The 21,358-nt window shown below is 30.9% G+C and overlaps 1 protein-coding gene across 1 annotated transcript; it reads left to right on the forward strand.

The window, feature by feature from the left end:
* The first annotated feature begins 1,739 nt into the window (after window positions 1-1,739).
* LOC111032207 lies at window positions 1,740-2,822 on the forward strand. Its single transcript, XM_022312454.1, has one exon. The coding sequence runs from the start codon at window positions 1,740-1,742 to the stop codon at window positions 2,820-2,822; it is 1,083 nt and encodes a 360-aa protein (XP_022168146.1).
* The last annotated feature ends 18,536 nt before the right edge of the window (window positions 2,823-21,358 follow it).

A 21,358-nucleotide genomic window follows, 5' to 3' on the forward strand; every position in this document is an offset into this window, starting at 1 on the left:
TTTTAGTACTTTGTTAAAAGAAGGTGGGGATTTTGGCCTTAATTCTTCAATACGATCAAATAAAACTACGGCGAGCAGCTATTTCGTTCAATTTCAAGTCCATCACCTATTATGTGGACATTTATAAAAATTAATATTAATATATTATTACGTATTTTTAACAAGTACAGACTACCTACAGCATCACTGACTAAACAATGGGCAATGATTTTGATTATTTGAAAATGCCTTTGTATTGTCAAAACAAACTAATCTTTATAACCAGCGGAGTTGCTTAATATTATCTAAGAACTTATTAACCATAAACAGCATAAATTATATGGTTCGTGATTTAAAAACCAAGGTCTCTAAAGCACACTCTAAGCTACTTCTCATCAAAATGCATCTTTTATACAGGTGGAAGACTATGCCTGAGTGTCACAGTAGTGTCAGTATTATACAATATATACCAATGCAATTTATTGGTAATTTGTAAAAAATTGTGAAATTAGGACGTTATGCTTTATTTTGTCATATTAGCAAACTTTTTAATATGGACAATATTAGGTACGTTTTGACATAATAAATAGTAAATAAATAAATAATAAAAAATAATAATAATAAATAGGTAATAAACATAAATAGTTACTTTTGTTTTATTTTTGCATTTGAAAATAGTGAGGTTTGACATCTAAACTCTAAAGATATAATACGCTTAGACAACATATTTTGATGGCAACATAATAATAATATACATAATATGATCTCCTGCATTTTTGTCTGTAAGAATCAATATAATAACTTAATTCTGCCAATTTTGAAAATAATACCTACGTTTTGGATTGTCACTCCACACATTGAAATTAGAAAATGTCATTATTCTGTAACTTAAAATATTGAGTAGCATTATTATTTATATTTATAATATTTAATTTGATCATTGGAACTCTATTGCATTCATAATATATATATCATATATAATAATAGGGGATCGCGGTGAATTGGTCGCGAACATTTGATCGCCGGTGAATTGGTCGCCGGTAAATTGATCGCGGGTGAATTGATCGTGAATATAATTGGTCGCTAGGATAATTCATCGTCAAACGAACAATTTTAGTTTTTTATTTTTTTTATTATACTAATTGATCGTCAAACGAACAATTTTAGTTTTTAAATTTTTTTATTATACTAATTACATAGGTAGTTAATATTTAATATACATATCCGAGTTTTATGTTTATTATTTTAGAAAATACTCTTATTTATTTTTAAATAACGTACAGTAAATCCAATTTACGATGTACAGATTAACAGATATAATAATCTTATAGGTACACACGAGATAATTGAACTAGCGTGGCAATAACTTAGATAAGCTTATACGATCGTTATCGACTTATCGACATCTATATTCCGATGGTCGTACCAATTTGTCATTACATACTTGCATTTGTTAGTGGATGCTATATAGTACGTGTGTGTTTTCTGTTTTCTGTTTTTTTATTTTATAATAATGGAGTTCATAAAGAGTGAAAAAGGCAAAGATAAATTAATTTATAACGGCTATATGTATACGTTTGAAAAATTTGGAAGCGAAGAAAAGTCAATATGGAAATGTGACCAATATAAAAAAATGAAATGTAAAGGTCGTATTCATTCTCTTAATAATAAAATTACTATAAAATATATCTATATGATTAAATTTAAAAGTATGGTTTTTTTTTATGATTGGATAGTTGACAAGTGCTGCTGCAGGGCAAATGCCATCAGTGTCTATCTTAAAGAGAACAGTACGTCGTATTCGACAAAAAGAACAAGCTGCTCCGCCAAACCCAAAAACTTTATTAGAATTGATCATACCAGACGATTATAGATCAACATTTGACGGAAACCCATTTTTATTGTTTGACAGTGGTCTTGTTGAAAATAGAATTTTAATTTTCTCCACCCAAAAAAACCTACAACTTCTACAAAAATGTGAACACTGGTTTGCTGATGGAACTTTTTCTACGTCACCAAATTTATTCTACCAAATTTACACTGTTCACGGAATTCAATTTAACAATGTTTTTCCAACAATATTTGCATTGCTACCAAATAAAACGGAAACCACATACGTTAATTTCTACAACGCATTAAAAACATTGAACGAATCATTAAATCCAAAATCAATTATGGTTGATTTTGAAAAAGCTGCGATTAATGCGATTCAAAGTGTTTTTACCAACACATCAGTTCGTGGGTGCTTTTTTCATTTATCGCAAAGCATTTGGAGACGCTTGCAAAATTTAGGATTCCAAAATAGGTACATGGAAGACTCGGAATTTGCTTTGCAAATTAGAATGATGGCAGCACTTACCTTTGTACCAGAAGAGGATGTAGAAAATGCTTGGAACGAACTACTGGACTCAGAGTTTTATTCACTGAACGAAGAAATATTAACACCTTTGACAAATTATTTTGAAGATACGTGGATTGGACGTCTTGATCGAAGAAATCGAAGGAAACCAGCATTATTTCCAGTGACGCTGTGGAACTGTCATAAATATATTTTCGAAAATATCCCCCGGACCAACAATTCTGTTGAAGGGTGGCATAATGGCTTTGCATCTAGTCTGAACGCATGTCATCCAACTATATGGAAATGTATAGATTCGTTCAAAAAGGAGGAGAGTCTTATGAAGTTACAAATAGAACAACTAATTGCAGGAATGACAATGGGTGTTAAACGGAAGTACAAAGATCACGCAGAAAAAATTATAAAAATATGTGACGACTATCATAGTAGGAGTAAAATAGACTTTTTAAAAGGAATAGCCCATAATTTTCAACTCCAACTTTAAATAATTATAAATTAAAATGTATGATTATTAATATTATTATTTTTATTTTTATTATTTTTTATATAATTATTATTTTTTAAAAACAATTTTGACGATCAATTATCCTGGCGACCAATTGTATTCACGACCAATTCGCCCGCGATCAATTCACCGGCGACCAATTCACCGGCGATCAATTGTTCGCGACCTATTCACCGGATACCAATAATAGGATTGTTTCACATGCTTAACTGTTGAATTGTAATTTATTTTAAATAAGAATTTGTTTATATAAATACGGACTTCCGACTTATTTCATTTTTGCTACTCGATTGAGTACCTACCAGACGATTCGTAAAATATAGATCTAGAGAATTATTTAAAGATTAGGTGGTCATACCTAAGATATCCAATTATCAATTTCAATATTCTTAGTTGAACAATGAAGTATGGACAGATGTAGTTTATTAGTCTGTTTATATAATGTAGTTATATTCTATACTTACGGCTATATTTATAAATACCTACTACAACAATACATCCATTACATCCTACCCCTACCTTCTTGTTTAAGTACATTTTACTTAGGTATTGCAATACCTAAATGCCTAATGTATGTCTAACTTTGATAGATTTATTATATAATATTATATAATATTATAATGTAGGAATGCAAAGCTGAATTGTACGTCTTGGAATTTAAAAGAAGAAGTAGAAGTTTTAAACTATAATCAATATAAATAACGTTCATGAATCTTTTATCATATTTTGGAGCAGAATTTTAATTCAATGTTAAATATTGGGAATGGTTGAGTCAAGCCTGGACATAAATTAAGTTAATTTTAACTTTTTTAAATTTTATTTTCATCTTGACAGATATTTATTGTTATAAATTTAATAAATAACGAGTCATAATCGAATCTAAAATATGTTGATTTATGAATAATTAAATAATAAGTATCATAAAATAAACATTTACTTTATATTATTTTAAATTATATTACTTTTAATTATAATTGTCGAGCTATAATAGTGTATGCTGAAAGTAAATAAAAAAAAAAAACTATATTACTAGCTATTTATGAATTAAAAAAAAAATAACATGTGTATATGCAAAATTTAAAAAAATTAGGATAAATATTAACTTTAATCGTTTTAAAATGCTTATATTAATTTAACTTAACTCATATAAAAATTATCATTAACTTGTTCAGGTTTTGTAAAATTAGTAAAGTACTCAAATTCAATAGCGAGGTACCTACTTTTCTTATTCGTTACTAATTCAATAATAACTACTTTTTTTTTCTAGTTTTTAACCGACGACGTCGCGGGAATTGCATTCGCATTACTTCCGCCGTCGTTATTAATTATTGACCATATCAAACTACTTAAAAACGTTTTAAATAATATGAAAATGAACAACAATGATTTATAAATATAACCAATAGTTCTCCTACGATTTTCAAAGTCTTGAAACCAAAATCGGCACCATAAATTAAAAACAATTTTAATTTTAAAAATATTGCTAACGAGTTGTCTGCAGGTTGTCTACAGCTCTACGGGAGCCAAGCAGAACCAAGAGATTAAGTTGAGCTATACAAAATGGCCAATGGGTAATGAGATTTGTCGAGAACTCGAAATTTAAGATTTTTGAAACCTTATTATTGGTATTGTCTAACTTAGAATGTATTCTAAGTGCCCCAAAATGTCTGTTTGTAAATTTATTAGCATTTTTAACTATATTAATTTAAAAAATACTCGAAGTGAACTCAAATTGACCCTAGAGTGTCTACAATGGCCTAGAACGAGTTCAACCGAAAATATGTTATCTGTACGTGTGTGTCTAGCTGATAGAATCAGTGCAAACTGTCGCACCCATCCTCCGCATATAACCGAATGGCGGCTCCATCCCACGCCACATAGGTACACAGTTTCGGGGTGAGTTTTTCATCGTACAACTATTGAATTGCACGTCGTCGTTGATTTGAAGAAACTTGACCATACGTTTCGTACGCTAATGCGAAACGTTCGGCCAGACCTCGGCGGCGGGGGTCGGGGTTGGGCTACGGCGCGAGCTTTTAGTAGACGGGGGAGGAGGTGCGGTATATTATAAATCCTTCCCTCGGGGCGAAGGGGACGGATCTGCGTCGAAACATTCACATCGCACTCGAGCAGTATATAACATAAGTGTGTGTAAGCGTACAATTATAATACCAGCGTCTAGCGCGCGAGCGCACACACACACACACACACACACACACACACACACACACACACACACACACATATGCACGTACATATTGTATTAGTGTGACTGTGCGTATATTATATGCGTCTGTGTACGACTGGAGCTCTAGCGTAAGCCCTGCAGTGAACGCGGTGAGTTCGACGGGAGGGTATATATAAACAGCAGATGGGTTGGGGGGGGGGACGTGGTGGAGGGCCGAGTTAGAGGCTTAACGCGATCGGATGTAGCGTACCGTGTAATTGGATCCGTTTCGGTGCGACGACGACTGCGACTACACGACGACGAAGACTGTACGAAAGCCGTTCGCCGACGACTACGTGTATATAATATTGTACTGGGCTCGCTCTCTCGCACTCCTCTCACTATTTCCCTCTCCATCCCTCTCCCTCTCGTCCCCCCCTCCTTCTCTCCTTCCATCCTTCTCCCTCTCTCCTTCTCCTCTTCAACACTATCCGTCGGTCGGTCCCGGGGGTTGATTTGTAGCGGCAGCGTCGTGACGTTTAAATTAAACTGTGAAAAAAAACCGCCGCCGCTCACTGCAGCGCCGAAAAACGCGCGAGTTTTATCTCGCGGACATAATTCTAATATCAACCCTGTCCCCTCGGCCGATTCGCACGGCACGCGGGCACTGATTTACCGCTTTTCCGCCGCGATCCGTCAGCCGGCCCGCGCGACGAGGATAATTCGGCTAATAAACGCGGGCCGATTTAAAACGTCCGACGTTTCTATTTTGTACGGTCGCAAACGTGCGCGCGCACGTACAACATATATTATAATTTATATTATCGTGGCCATGTTATATTAGAGTTGTATTATTGTAAAGCCGTGTACACGTATCGGGCGAAAACGTTTTACCAGTCCTGTTTTCCTAGGCTCCCTCGATTTCCCTCGATTTATAATATGATGCCGCGCATACTGTCGCCGTATGCACACTCTTTTGATTCGTGCTAGTTTTTGAATTTGGGTGAATTTCAAAATAATTTATCGTTTGGTCCATTGCCAACCGCAGGTGGAGATCGACATGCAGGTGATAGCTGACCTGTCCGTCAAGTTATTACCTACACCGAATATTTTTCTCAAGAAAATTCCTGATTAATGTGTAATATTATTCGTGTAAATACATGATGAAATTCTGAAAACCGTTACTTAGAATTCACCGGTTTACCGGAATCTTTGAGCGCCGTACATACGTATTAATATGTTTCGACACTCGATTTTTTATGGGGTATCGAATGGGTCCTCGAATGGTATTAAATTATTACATAAGATGTAAAATAATTTTTTTTATTAGAACTAGGTTTTTTTATACGATTTAGGTTTGATAGGTAACCTACAATCTACATACCGCCGTACCGAATACCGGACTACTTATATACTAGTATGAATTATTATTCTATTTACTAGTTTTACCTAATCCATCATCCATGAATATTATATTATTATCGTTTTAAAAATTAAGAGATAAAATGTATTTATTTATAAGATTGTTATACTAAATTGCCAATTTAAATAATGACCTACACTTTTATTTGTACGAAATGCAGATCAAATTATAAGATTTAATATCAAAATAAGTACATTCGATTTATATTATTATAATATAGTGAATAGTGATATATATTTTATTAAAGAATTCTGAATGCTAGAAAACTATTCGTCTAATAAAACTCATAGGTAGGTAGATATCAATATAAAAAGTGGTGAATTTAAGTATGTGTTTGCTCATTAATTGAACTAGTCCACCGGGACACCAGGAATTTTCCCGGTGGGCCACAGCAATAAAAGGGTCTTACCACCTCACCTATATTGGAACACCAGTCCGAGGTGATGATCTTGATCATGAAACAAAAAAATGATTTCAATCAGTTTTTATTTAATAAATTTAATCAATTGAAATTGGAAAAATCCAGAAAAAATTATAGTAGTGGCTGGTCAAAAAAATTGGGACTAGCAAAAATTAGAATTTCCCAGAACATAGTTTGGAGCTTGTCCAAACCTACACACGGATGGAATAATTTGTGGAGACGACAATAATAATTTAAACAGAACAACACATTTTTTGACTGTGCACCTGTCAACACAAATAACATTTAATATTTCGATCTTGCCACTTTTAAAAATATATTATAGATACATTAAACTGATATATACTATTAATTGTTATTGTTATTATACTAAGATGTACCTACGTAATATTATGCAGCTGTTACACGCGTATTATTTGTCTCTTACAAAAGGACGATATTTAATACTTTTTTAAGGAGTTTTGTATAGGCAACTTAAATGACATATCCATAAACAATAGCGTCTTTACCTACGAGATTTCAATATATAATAACAGTTTAGTAATTTTGTATACCTAATAAGAATTACTCAAGTCTCTTAAGTTACAGACGGTGTAAAGTTTAAAAAACACTTAAATGTTTACACGATAAAAAAGACACTATTTTCTGTGTCCAATTGTTTTTATTTTTGTTAAATCATCAATACAAAATAAGATAATAATTGTTATAAAAATTATAATAAATATTAAATATTCAAATTTAAATAACATAAAATTAACGAATTTTAATAAAATAATGTGCAACTATACAATTCAATTGTCAATTTGTTTTAATGGTATCAAAAAAATAGAAAAACGTTATCAACATGATCAACACAATTATTGTATTTTTTATTGTATGTTTATGTAAATTTATTGGTTTCTTAACTATGATCTGACTGTGGCATTTTTACTCAAAACTGTTTTTTTCATATAATCTCGTTACTACATATGCCAGAATTGGCACGTCAAAACTAATTAAAATTTTTATTTTGACATATTTCATAATATCTTGTCTGTATATATTTCATAAAATAAAAAATAAATAGACCCGTAATAAAATGTGTGAAGTAATTATTGTTTACCTTCTTTTATATTCTCAGTAAAAATGTATTTTTGGGGGAGGGGGCCGCAATTATATTTTAAAAATTTCGTTTTTAAATTTTAGCACTTGGGCTTAAAACGGTTCACCACTCCTGACATAATATGCATTAAGCAGCAACTATTAATGATTCTTATTTAGGACCACTGTAGTTGGGGTACTTTGTATTAATATTTAAACATATTATTTATAAGATTTTAAATTTAAATTCTTCTTAAAATGTCATTATAATTTCCTGTAGACAATCTCCTTAAGAATCAAGTGTTTGTCGTTCTCTTAACTGCAGAACTTTGTAATATATAACTACAAAATTTACATTTTGCATTTCCGATACAAATTTGTTATTTTTGGTGTTACATATTGAATCGACATATTATTGCAGTAATCATACTTAAAAACTTCTATATAATCGGTGTTATATTTTAGGTCATATTCGCTGTTTGAATTTTTAAACGGGTTATAATCCAAGTACATAGATACAAAATATATACAATGCAAAAATTTAAATAGGTATACTTATAACTTATAAGTTATAATTTGCTTCAAATTTAAAATATCGATAAAACCGACGAGCAATCTCAGATAATGTTACATTCTTGTTTTTGATAATAGATAAATTTACTCTAATATTAATAACAACAAAACTATTGAAAATCGGAGGTATAACTACGTTTAGTACAAAGCGTGTGAGTGCATGTAACGTATTCTCTTCCTGATCACGCAACTCACTTGTTTTTAAGGAGTTTAATGTAGGCAATTTTAATACAATTGTACATTTAAATAAAAATTCAAAACAATTTACAAGCAGTTTCATGTCAGTACCATTATTTATTAGTTATGTGATGACGAAAATATAAAGAAAAATGGTTTGAACCACTTATGAATCTTGAGTTACTGTAGTTATAGTAAGTTAAGGACCGAATTTATAAACGATAACGAAAACAATGCAATTTGCTATCATGTGGGGGGTTTTTTTTTATACAAGCGTAATACCAAAAATAATAATTTTAACTCATAAATTAGTTATTTTTTATGTTTTAAAAACAATAATTTTTTTTTATATAAATGAATCTTGCTATGCACGTGGTGTTACCCAAAATATGTGAACTGTACAGATTTTTATTTGTTGTTTTGACCAAATATAAAAAAACGGTCTAAAAATATATTCAATCATACATTTATTTCATATTTTTATTCTCTGTAACCAATAAAAACTCTACACAAACAAAAAAATATTCGGTTTTCGTGAGATAACCAATATTACTCTTTAAAATTCAAAATGTACAGAAATTGCTTTGGGTGCACGTCAACGGGTATTTGATTACCTATGTGCCAAATTTCAGAACCACGAGTAGTATTGACTGTTGTGGATAACTTACACACACACGATCGTTGCATTTTATCAAATTTATACCATACAAGTTTATAACAATACGTATTATAATAATTTAAGCGCTTAACGAAAATTATAAAGAAAGGTAGTGAGTAAACTGTGAGTATATTACAAAGCCTCCGTTGCTTTAGGTATAGGAATAAATTGACAATAATACTATGTAACGTGAAAATGTCTGTCGTTGTGTCCATTGTGCCCCGCTCCAATATATTCGCTCGACGGAAATAACCGCAGACGCGTTTCGCGGCTGGAAAGTAGATCTCGTGTGGTGACATCGACAACACACAATAATAAAAATCAGATCGAATAATATGGAACAGACCATATATGATTTGGGCTAGAGGGGGTTGGGGTGAGCTCTCAACAATTGAGACGCGACCGGACCAGACCACGCGTATCGGACGGCGTGTCGAGGACTACATATAGTTCATTATATAATCAAAATAATAATAATAATAATGTACAATAAACGACAATATTATAATATAGTTTTATAGTATTTTATTATCATTATTGTTCGGTGGTATGCCTCCGGGTGAGAGTGCCCTGGCAAAATTATAAATGACTACACGTCTTCTCGCCGTATATATATATATATACATAGTATTAGGTATATTATGTATAGACGGTAGTCGCGATATTATTATCGTCACCGGCCGCGATAGCCGGTGCTAAGTCAGTCCGGGGTGGGCACATCATATATTATTATAATATCATTATAATATACTCGCGTGCGGCCAGCAGTATAATATGTATCGCTTCCTGCTGGGCTTTAGAAAATATTGTATGCATATAATATAATATATAATATATATAATGACACACGTAAACTGTTAAGTACCTACCTATATTGTTATAGTTATATATATTTTACGATGCTGATTATGCGCATAGGTAGGTGACCGGACTTATCGGACGACGACCATTATGTGTGGCCGTTACGTGCGATTATGATATTATATTATACAATGCAAAATAACATGTACGAATTGCACAGGGTGATTCACCGAGCATGCTCACCCCGATGTTTCCTTTAATAAGTAATTCATGCAAATTCTGATTTTTGGAATTTTTAAATATACTTAAAATCGAACATTTTTAAGCTTTTGAGATTTTTTGCACTACAAAGAGTGTCCTGTGTGCTGATGCAAATATCTGTTTTTTTTTTTTAAAGGGAGCCTCTCTTTTTTAATGCTAAGTGGATATTTATTTTTGAAAATTTTGATGAACCTAGTTCAAAATTCGAGTGAGTAATTTGTCAGTAATTAAAATATTTATAATACGGATAGTAGTACTTAAAAGTATAAAATAAAAGTGATATTGGTTCAAGTATTTATTATACTTGGACCATTTTAACAAATTATTAATGTTGATAGATTCATTAATCACTAAAATATTCAAATCATCATTACCACGAACCTTCCAAAAAACCCCCAGAAAAGTTATTCTCTAAATAATTTACAGTAAAAAAGTTGGGTTCTTTCTCAGTTGAAAAAAAAACTCTGCATATATTCTTTACTTATTAAGAATATTTAAAAATTAAAAAAATCAGATTTTGAATAACCGCAGTATTAACAAAAAAAAGGGTTAGGCGTGATTAATTAAATCACCCTGTATATAGGTCCACTACTGCTGCGTATCGCGACATAATGTTTTTCGTACGAGGAATTCGAGCCAATATAATATATATATTACATTAAGCAGTCTGCTGCCGAATAAACGCATATCTATACGACGTTGTACAGCTACAGTATATATAGTATTAAATATACGAACGAACTGTCTGGGCATCATAAATCATAATTTTATTTAATGCGAATGTTCGTATATTATTACACCAACTACTGTCCAACTACAATATAATATTATTAAAATAAAACTAACGTATAAAATACAAACAGCAGATAGATACGAACATTTCTATTTTGTATGCGCACATAACATAACTATACGTACAAAAGATAAGTGTTTCTTGTTTTATTATTGTTAGAAATGGAGTAGTTTGGATTTATTTGAAACATGATTGAATATTTAGTAGAATATATAATAATATTTAGGTTTTGGGTGTAGGTACTTAATACAATTCGAGACTAAATTGGAACTTTGTTTTTTTTTTAATTATCCATTCAGTTGATCAAATAAATCCAGTTTTACTTTCTTTTGTATTACTTTTAATCTATATCCACATATCAAATAAATTAGGGTAATTACTCAAGCACCGACTAGTTATCATTTGTAAAGGGGAAAGTGAAATATATTTTTACCTTTCAAACAAATGTTTAATTTTACCCCAACAATAATACAATGCTCAATATTAAATATATCAATTATTAAAATGTTGTATATTAAGTAGGTATATGATATTCAAGTAGTAAGTAGGCATTGAATATTTATTACAGTAATTATAAAAGATAAAACAATCATTTATGATAAAAATAACGCATAATATAGGTACATTATACATTACATTTTGTTATATTAAAATATTGAATTGACTATAGTAATTTATCAAGTATAATAAGTTTTACATTTTCAGATATTTTAAAATAAATTACTGTATGTATGTAAGACTTATGAGTAAACTTGTTTTGAATTTTAAAACTTTTCGACAAACAAAGCAAAAATTACTTTATTTACATTTATAGAAAGATTGTGACTGTACATTTTTTTATTATGGAAAGAATAACTTTTGAATAACCTTGAATCAAATTATTAAGGGTTTTAACTAATAAATAAACATTTTATCATACACAAATCGAATAGAAACTATCAAATATCTATGTCTATAAAACCACAGAAATAATCGAAATATTTTGAAATTGAAAATAATAAAATTATACAGATATCACTTTTGTCATTTTGAATTACACAATTTGAGAATTTGTATACTATATATAGTGCTTTCAGACCAACATTATTTTTTTGTTTAAAATAACTCACATTATTAAATTGTAAAACCTGTAACACATTCACTGCTCCTTTAAGAATTTAAAAATTGATTAGAATAAAAGTTATTGCACGTGTCAATATTGTTTCTGTTCACTCTGTACTTAGTCTGTACTTACTCTGTACTTCTATTATTAAGTATTGAAGTAAATTGAACTTTACAACACAAACTTCTATTACGAGCTTAAATTGTATATTATTATATAACTTTCTACAGTGGCGTACTATTCTTCCTTCCTAAGAATGAGTTCTAAAAGAAAAACACAAGAACTTGGAATAATGGCTAACTACTTACCTACCACCAATGGTCTCGTACAAGAACAAATCGTTTTAAATAAACTGCAGTGTATTGTGTGTATAAGTTTGTATTTGTATTAGTTCAATTCTGCGACATTTGTAAATTAGCTGGTTCTTAGTTTTAACGTGAATCCGATTTTGGCCCCCACACATCTAACCGTGACCAATTCATTTAAAATAAATTGTAAGTTCAAGCTCTGAATTAATTGTGTATTCGTAAGTTCATTAATGGAATCCGATGGACGACCGCATTTTGTGCTGTGCGCTTCCATTACTCCAGTACTTCAACCAAATCGTTTCAAATAATTTTTGAATTTCATCTCGAAATCACAAAACTCAAAAATGTAAGAAGAAACTCGTGGACTTAATTAACGGACTGCAGTGCAAAATATCAAATGCACATGCATTGACTTGGAGAGATTACACCTATAATGACCAGTTGGAATAAAATAATCATATAAATATAATATAATTCATTATTTAAAGTTTTTTTTGATAGTTTGTACTGTTGCAAATAATTGTAATGTGTTCCAATATTCGTCAACGGAGTCGTCAGTCTTAAAAACGACCTCCTCGTCTACCAGACATCGACATCATATTCAGGAAAAAATTATGATGGAATGATGCTTGAGATATCCCACTAATGAAGTCATGTCTCTTCTCAAATCATAGGTTAATTAATACTATATAGAATCTATATTATATAGATATAGGCATCAATCTATATTATAGATATAGGTAACGCAGTGCAATCATTGATCTTTAATTATTTGGATTATATGTAATATGAATTTGAATAACTAGTGGCGCATGACAGTAGGAGGCGAGTAGATACTTATTTACCGCTTCTTGATGCCATTATAGTGAGTCAAACCTAATTCAAAACAATAATGAGCGATAAATTAATGTATTAGCGTTGTCTATGTATGTAGGTCACTTATTTAATCTATGCTTCGAGCGATGGTCCGAGGGCTGTTCTGACCGTTAAATTATGGTGAATTTCTAACACATTTCCATCTACCTTGTATGAATGTACGATGTGACTAACTCGGTAACCCTACAACAGTACCTATTACTATTTATTTGAAGGCCATACTTGCGACTGACCTATTGACGCGCGTCGACCGGACATCGTCGGGGTAACAAAAAATGCGATTAAATAATATGTGAAAGGGTGAGGGGCATTTTCTGTTTTATGTACGACAACAAATACGCGATGGTGGTGGTCGTCGTCATCGTCCATTACGAAAACGTGTGCATTTGATGATATATATCATAATGTAATAGTGTACCTATCGGTTTATTGATATAGCAAAAGTCGTCGGACTGGTCGAGTGCGTGCGGTATTATATAACTGGTAGGCAAAAAAAAAAACGGTTTGTCGACAGGCAGCGATGCGGACCGGGGAGGGTCGTAAAAAGAAAATACTTGTTTTATAACGATCGTAAATCATCCCTTTGGCCTTTAATACGGTCTCCGGACACGACGTATATAAAGCAACAATATGGAATATTGTAGAATATTATAATATTAATAAACTACTCGCACACGCGCGCGCACCACACTGCGAGATATAATATTATGAGGTAAACACATTCTGACATCAACATAATATATAACACGCATCGCAGCGTACGACATTGTACCAGAGCGTATATATCTATATATTTATATATATATACTCACTCATATGATATTATGTATGTCGCGAGAGGGAAGCGTATAGGTATAGTATGTGTGTTGTGGGTAATAATATATGTAAAACCGATTCTCTACAGAGTCCAGCTGGATTTTATTTGTATATAATATAATAATAATAATAATAATATGATATTATTATACCGCGTCGACGACAATAATACCACACGAGCGGTGACCGTTGCTGTGGCGTGGCGAGGACGAAGAGGACGGCGACGAGGACGACGGTGGCGATCGCTGTTGCAGGACTCGCGGGCGGCGCCCCGCTGACACGGTGCAGGTTTGACCACAGCATCCCGTCACTAGCTGCTGCCATCACGGACCGGACAAAGCTCCCAGACTTATGGTCGATTTATTATTATTACTATTATTACTTTTTTTTCGTTTTGTTTAAAACCGAACCGTGAGGGGCGCCCTACGGTGTTACCATAATATAAATATATTATATTTTATTGTATTAACTTCGCGTCGTCGTCGTCGTCGCCGCCGCCGTCAGTATAATATAATATCTTCAACTGCAGCAGTGCACTATTTAATAAACTGAAATATTATGTAATATGTATTATATAGTGCGACGACGAGCCATCTGTCCAACGACGTTCACGTGCCTTATAAATATATAATATTTTTATACAGCCTGATCCTTGCATGTCTCGTGACAAATTAAATACCCTAGGGTTAACGCCGTCTTTGATAAATGTAAACGACATCACAGATTTTTAACACAGTTATTTGGGTTGAATAGATCAAAATGAATGAAATATAAGTTTAAAAGTATATCCAATCATAATATCTGTGATATTTACCAGGTAATACAGTACCTGCAGTGAAAACCCCGTCGAAATCGGTTCATCCGTCTTAAAACCTTTCTTGGACAAACAAACAGACTGACAGTCAAATGTATCTGTGCGTGTAAACAATTTGAATACATTTAATTTTTGATGTGCAAGATAAATTAAGGGAACAAATAAAATTAAAATAAGATTGTTTTATAGTTGTAATAGCCATTTTCTAAGTTTTGTGGTTGCTCTAAAGGCTAAAAAATATATCATACCTACTATAATAATCTGTTAGAAAATCATGGGTTTTCTAAATAAATCTCCACTAACAATATTTAAATACAGTTTTAATATGACTTTTAATAAACACGAACCAGTAGTTAAAAGAAGATTGTAACAAGTTATACTAAAATTCATTTCTACATATTAGAAGATATAGATAGACGAACGTGACGTCCTATTGCGGCCAAATTGCGGTAATAATATTATTTTCTAATTACGATATAAATGTCTAAACATGCAAACAAAATAATTATTTATTCGTATTATTGTATGATAACCGCTTCGGAATGGAAATAAAAACGTACTACTTTTATGGTGGAATACCGAGAAGTAGTCAAGTGCTATATAATATAAAGTTGCCTCAGAAAGATAACATTGAGAGTTATAGCGCTCGCTGACACGGTTGCCGATTGCCTATAATTCGCCTCTGGTAACAATAATAAACACTCGTGGTATGATGAATTCTTCTAGGTACCAGCTAGACTCAATCATTTGATGATATGCATCTAACTATAATGTCTTTACATGAAACTTTTTAAACACTTCTTTACTAAAAAAAAAATTGGCTCAGCAAGTGGGTCATATAGGTACTATTTATTTTTTCCCTGTTGGGATCCGGGATTAAAAAATATTTTTTTAAACAATTTATCAATAATTAAAGCAGTTTAAACAAATGCAAATATCTAAGAAAATTTGAGGGTGCAAAAATCCTCTAAGTCCCAACACTGTGGTTAAATCTACGAACCTTAGAATAAAATTCGATTTAATCTTGAGAAACATATCGTTGCGAATTTGTGATCTCAATAATAATATACATTATATACTTATAATTCATTTTCATTCGGCAAACAAGATATTTTTGTTTTAAAATTATAATATAGTACCTATTATTAATTATTACGGCGCAACAATTTTATGTATGTATTTGTTTTGTACGGTTTATATGTAATAATTAATTTTTAAAATAAATTGTAATTTGTATTGTTACAGCGTGTTTGAGTTTCGCAATATATTTCTGAACGCATATAATTATATATAGTAAATGGTCCCCGCTGGTGTAAGCCCTATCTATGTAATTAAATCAAGAAGTTAAAATATAACGAACACTGTCCGCTCCAATCACGACAAATTTTATATCAATATAAAGTTCTCAGAAACGATTCATTTTTAAGTAACTTATCGAGTGTCATCATAAATTGACCTGGCGATATATTTTATCTAAACAATGATTTTTATATGTATTTTAAAATAATGTGTGATGAAATGGACATGGCCACTGTGTCGTATTGATACCATTTTTTTGTTTACAGTTTTATAATTTAATTTGGACCACCTGTATTTATATGAGTGTATGATATGAGCTATGTGCATTGACAATAGATTTTAAAAATGTGATACTGTATTCTACAGGTATCTGTGTATACCTGGTAAATACCTTTTATTCTTACTATGTACTTAAGAATAACTAGGAAATCATTATTTACAATCTATTTACTTTTGTAAAATTGTATATAATATTATCCGAGTATTATAAGATCATCATATTACATCCATATGTCATATTAAATGTCCATAATCAATATAATATTATGTATATTAATGCACATCAATACATCAAAAGAAATAAACGAATATGACATTTTATTTTTTGTATATAATCAACACGTACTGTGCAGGTCGTTTAAGCTAAAATAGCCTACTACATCAATCTGTTTTCTATCGAAAAACTTTTGGATAGTTTTGATTAGTTAATGATTGAATTGTTATTAATAGGTATATAAATAAATAAATAAATAAATAAATTAATATATTAATTAATATAATAATTTATACAATAATTTAGTATTAATAATAATATATATAATAATAATAATAATAATAATAATAATAATAATATAGAATAATATATAATAATAATAATAATAATAACAATATAATAATAATATAATAATTTATAATATATATTAATATATTATTAAATATATGCATTTTTTTTCACATTGGCACTCGTGGTTCTAAATTCAAAATATTTCTAAAACTGACACATAGCTGATTTTTGATTACACTGCAGAGTTACAATGGTCTATTGTTGTCTAGATAAAACGAATTTACAACACAATAGAATAATATGCTGAGACCCATTCGAAATAGTTTTTGAAACGTCGCGATTAATGCAATTATTGCTTTCGAATTTTCAATACTAATTATACATACAACGCGCTTTATACATTATTACGCCTATATTATATAGGATAGTGAAGCGATAATAACCGATTCAGTATCCGGTTTACTGTTTTAAAATTAAAACCATATCCAAAACTGCTGGAATGCGGAAATCAAAATATATTTCGTATACCTACCTAACCGTGTAATTTATTCAATTTCTACATGTTATTAATGCGCCGTGATATATTATGATTATCGGAGTCCTGTACATAATGACAGTTAATCATAAGGCGACTTTAAACTGTGAAGACTGGATACCTGTATCATTATAAATACAACACAAATACTCATTGACAACGATGTCATATAGTAGTAACTGGCAGGTGCCTACTACGAGTAGTTACACAGAGTAATTTAAACGTATTCATCCGATTTCGAACTTATATGGCTCAGAAATCGTAAATTGCAAGTAAACGACTTAATATTTGCCACAGTGAAGATACGATAGCCAAGATAATTTTCACTAAGTTTTTAATTCGTTGTTGATAAACGAGACTTTTATTGATCAACGAATTGCTATATAAGTGCGTGCCAATATGGTGACAAGAAGCAGAAAGTATTATATTCATCGATAAATGTGGGTTGGGTGATGGTCGATAGACCAGTTCTCCATATATTGAACATATTTCGTTACACACTATACTACAATATTACAACTACATAGTTTTCAGAATATTTTTTTCTTCACTTCACCATCATATTATCATTTTTTAAATAAATATGAATTTTTTAAATTAGATGAAGACTTTTAAATTACTCTATATGTTAATATATTGTTATTGTTATCATTATTAATATACCTAATACCTACCTATAGGCTATATTACCTTTTACATGTAACATGGTTATATTATGATAGGTATATTAATATTTACCTAGGTATACGGGTCACGGAAAATTAAAATTTATTGCGATCATGAGAAATACAATAATTTATAGCTGTATATAGTATGGCAAATCTTATATAACTTTTAACAACCAACATGGGTATATTATCAAATTCCCTCGATTATCCTGAATGCAGTGTAATAATATTAATGGAACGATAACAATATAAATTGTGCAGGTATTTGTACCAACTCAGCTAATATTTATTTTGTATCAACGCATTATTATGTATATCATCATATTAAGCGACTTAACTAATTGTTGCAGTCGAAAGTATCACTGCATGCACGGCCGTTATATAAGTACGAAAATGACAAGTCAAGTGATTGCTGTCATTGGACATACATTTTACTATTAATAATGTATTTATTATTTTCACTAAGCTTGCGATTATCGAATACGAAATACCTACACGACACCGTGACGTCAGGTATATATTAGTGGTGAGCAGCTATTTCTTCGACATAAGATTAAAACAACTGCTGCAGACGTTCGGCAGCTACTCCGTTTATGCTGTATAGAATATTGTCATTAAGCTGTTATGACATAGCAGCTCAAACAAGTAGCCGGTAGGTGGGTAGGTGGGTAACCATCGGTAGCGATTTTCTGTAATTTGTTTTTTTTTTTTATTTTTCTCCTTAAGCACCTGAAACCTCTTTGTGGGGGGCCTAGAAATACGAGTTTTGTAACGCTGAATGGGTTATGTCTCGTGCACAGTCGTTTGCTGCTGAACAAATTTCTGATAAGCCGATTAATAAAAAATAGTATGTACAGACAGATGGCCGTTGTGATGTCGCTGGCTGCAGCGTACGCGTTCTTTCCTGTAGAGAGAGAGATATTCGAGAGCCACTTGTACACATTATTGAATAATTCATCGGAGGTAATGACGTATACGATATTGAATTTAACGATCCGTTTCCACAGTAAGCTTCCGGTCAAGTGTCATTTGAAAACACACCATTAAAGATAACATATTATAATATGTATATAGGCACGCACGTTTGTATACATATAAATATTATGTATTATTCCTGTATTATAATATATGTACGTCCGTATATACCCGAGCAATACATTACCAATAGGTGTGTATATTTTTGGCCTCTGCCACCACTGCTCGATCCATTAAATAAAAAATAAAAAATACTAGAAAAACCGCCACCACGTCATAAAATACAACAAGTTAGAGGTGATATTCGTTTCGTTTATCTTTACACTAATTTGGGTCAAATTTTTCAGACTGCACATTACACATTTAAAGACTAGTATATTATACCGTGAACTATCCATAATATATTTGTCAAACAAATACAAGTAATTCGTTTTAAAAGAAAATTGTTATAAATATAGCAACTGAATAAAAATAAATTAATGAAATCTGATTTAGCTATTTTGCACGGACATTCGTGTAATTATTAGTTAATATTTTAGAATATAATTGATTTATTTAATGTAGCGAAATCGTAGCAAAGTATTGATGAATGGTTTGAGGCTGTAGCGCTAAGTGCCGATACCAACATGAATAATTTACATGGATTTATTTGAAAAACAATAATATCTGTTCATAAGCATATTATTTAATACAATAATAATACTATACGTAATACGTATACAATCGTATATAACCGGATATTGGACAAACTAACAAAAGCATAATTCTGATTAAAAGATATTTATATAAAATTGCAGTTATATCTATCGTTGTACGTTATTTTCAAACACGAATAAAAAATACTGGCAAGTGGCAACATATCATATTATTCATACTGTCCAGCCATCTGCTCATAATTGAAGATATGCGTTATATTATCTTATTGGTTTATGTCAGTTAATGTTGGTCTCGAGCCAGTGCTTATATCTCAAGTTTTATCTTTTTTTTTTTGAGAGAGAGAGAACAACAAGTTATTGAACTTGCTTTTAAAATGTAAAGCAGGGATAAATATAAAATGGCACTGATTTTAACTGTTTTATTTTTTTTGAAATATGAAAATTTAATAATTTAATAACACGAATAAACTACAAATTCACTGACAAGGCAATTTTCATGTCCTCCAGTGTCGCTATAACGTGAACAATAAATTAATTTGATATTTCGATGAATAAAAGTCGACTTAGATGCAGAGATGAGGTGTTGGCAATACACTCGTCTCGGTTCATTCGTCTCGCAGAAGGTTATCGTGATGTATTATACATAATGTTGAAGTGATTTGTAAGCAATGATAAATCAAAAAACAGATTTTCAGCAGATATTCGATACGCGTTGACATTATTTTCTATAACATCGTTAGAAGATACATTTTCAGTGAACTTTTTTTCCTGTGAATATTTTCCTAGTATAGTTAAGAAAGTAAAAAATGTATGAATAAATAACGATAAAAAATAGTAAAAATATTTGTTTTAAACAAATTAAGATTATATTAAAAACATTTTTTTAGTGTTTTTTTATGATATTGTGCGATGTCAACGTGTACCTAACAAATGATAGACTGTCTCGTAGATGTACGATACGATAATTTTTTCAGATTTCTTTGAATGACAACATACATTTTTAATTGAGAATATTATTCGTTATCTTTATTGTTCTAATCTATACAAATACGAAACATTATATTATTAGTTATAAATAATATTATTTAAAGTTTAGATGAGCGGAGTAGTGGATTAAAATTTTGCGAAATACCCTTGTACCACTTCACTCCGCTCATCAAAACTTTAAATTCTAACCTATAACTTATAAAATATTAATTTAAAATATTATTTTACCTCGTAAAATTTTCAGTTTTTCGTGTTTTGATTGTAAATTAAAAAAAATATTTATGTTAAAGAAAATGTTGTTTTTGAACGACTAAACTATCTATAAAAATATTTTCAAAATT

The sequence above is a fragment of the Myzus persicae genome, unplaced genomic scaffold (assembly GCF_001856785.1).
Source record: "Myzus persicae strain clone G006 unplaced genomic scaffold, MPER_G0061.0, whole genome shotgun sequence".
NCBI lineage: Eukaryota > Metazoa > Arthropoda > Insecta > Hemiptera > Aphididae > Myzus > Myzus persicae.

Bases quoted from the DNA above. Each gene is read 5' to 3' on its own strand.
- LOC111032207 (XM_022312454.1), top strand. From the start codon at position 1,740: ATGCCATCAGTGTCTATCTTAAAGAGAACAGTACGTCGTATTCGACAA.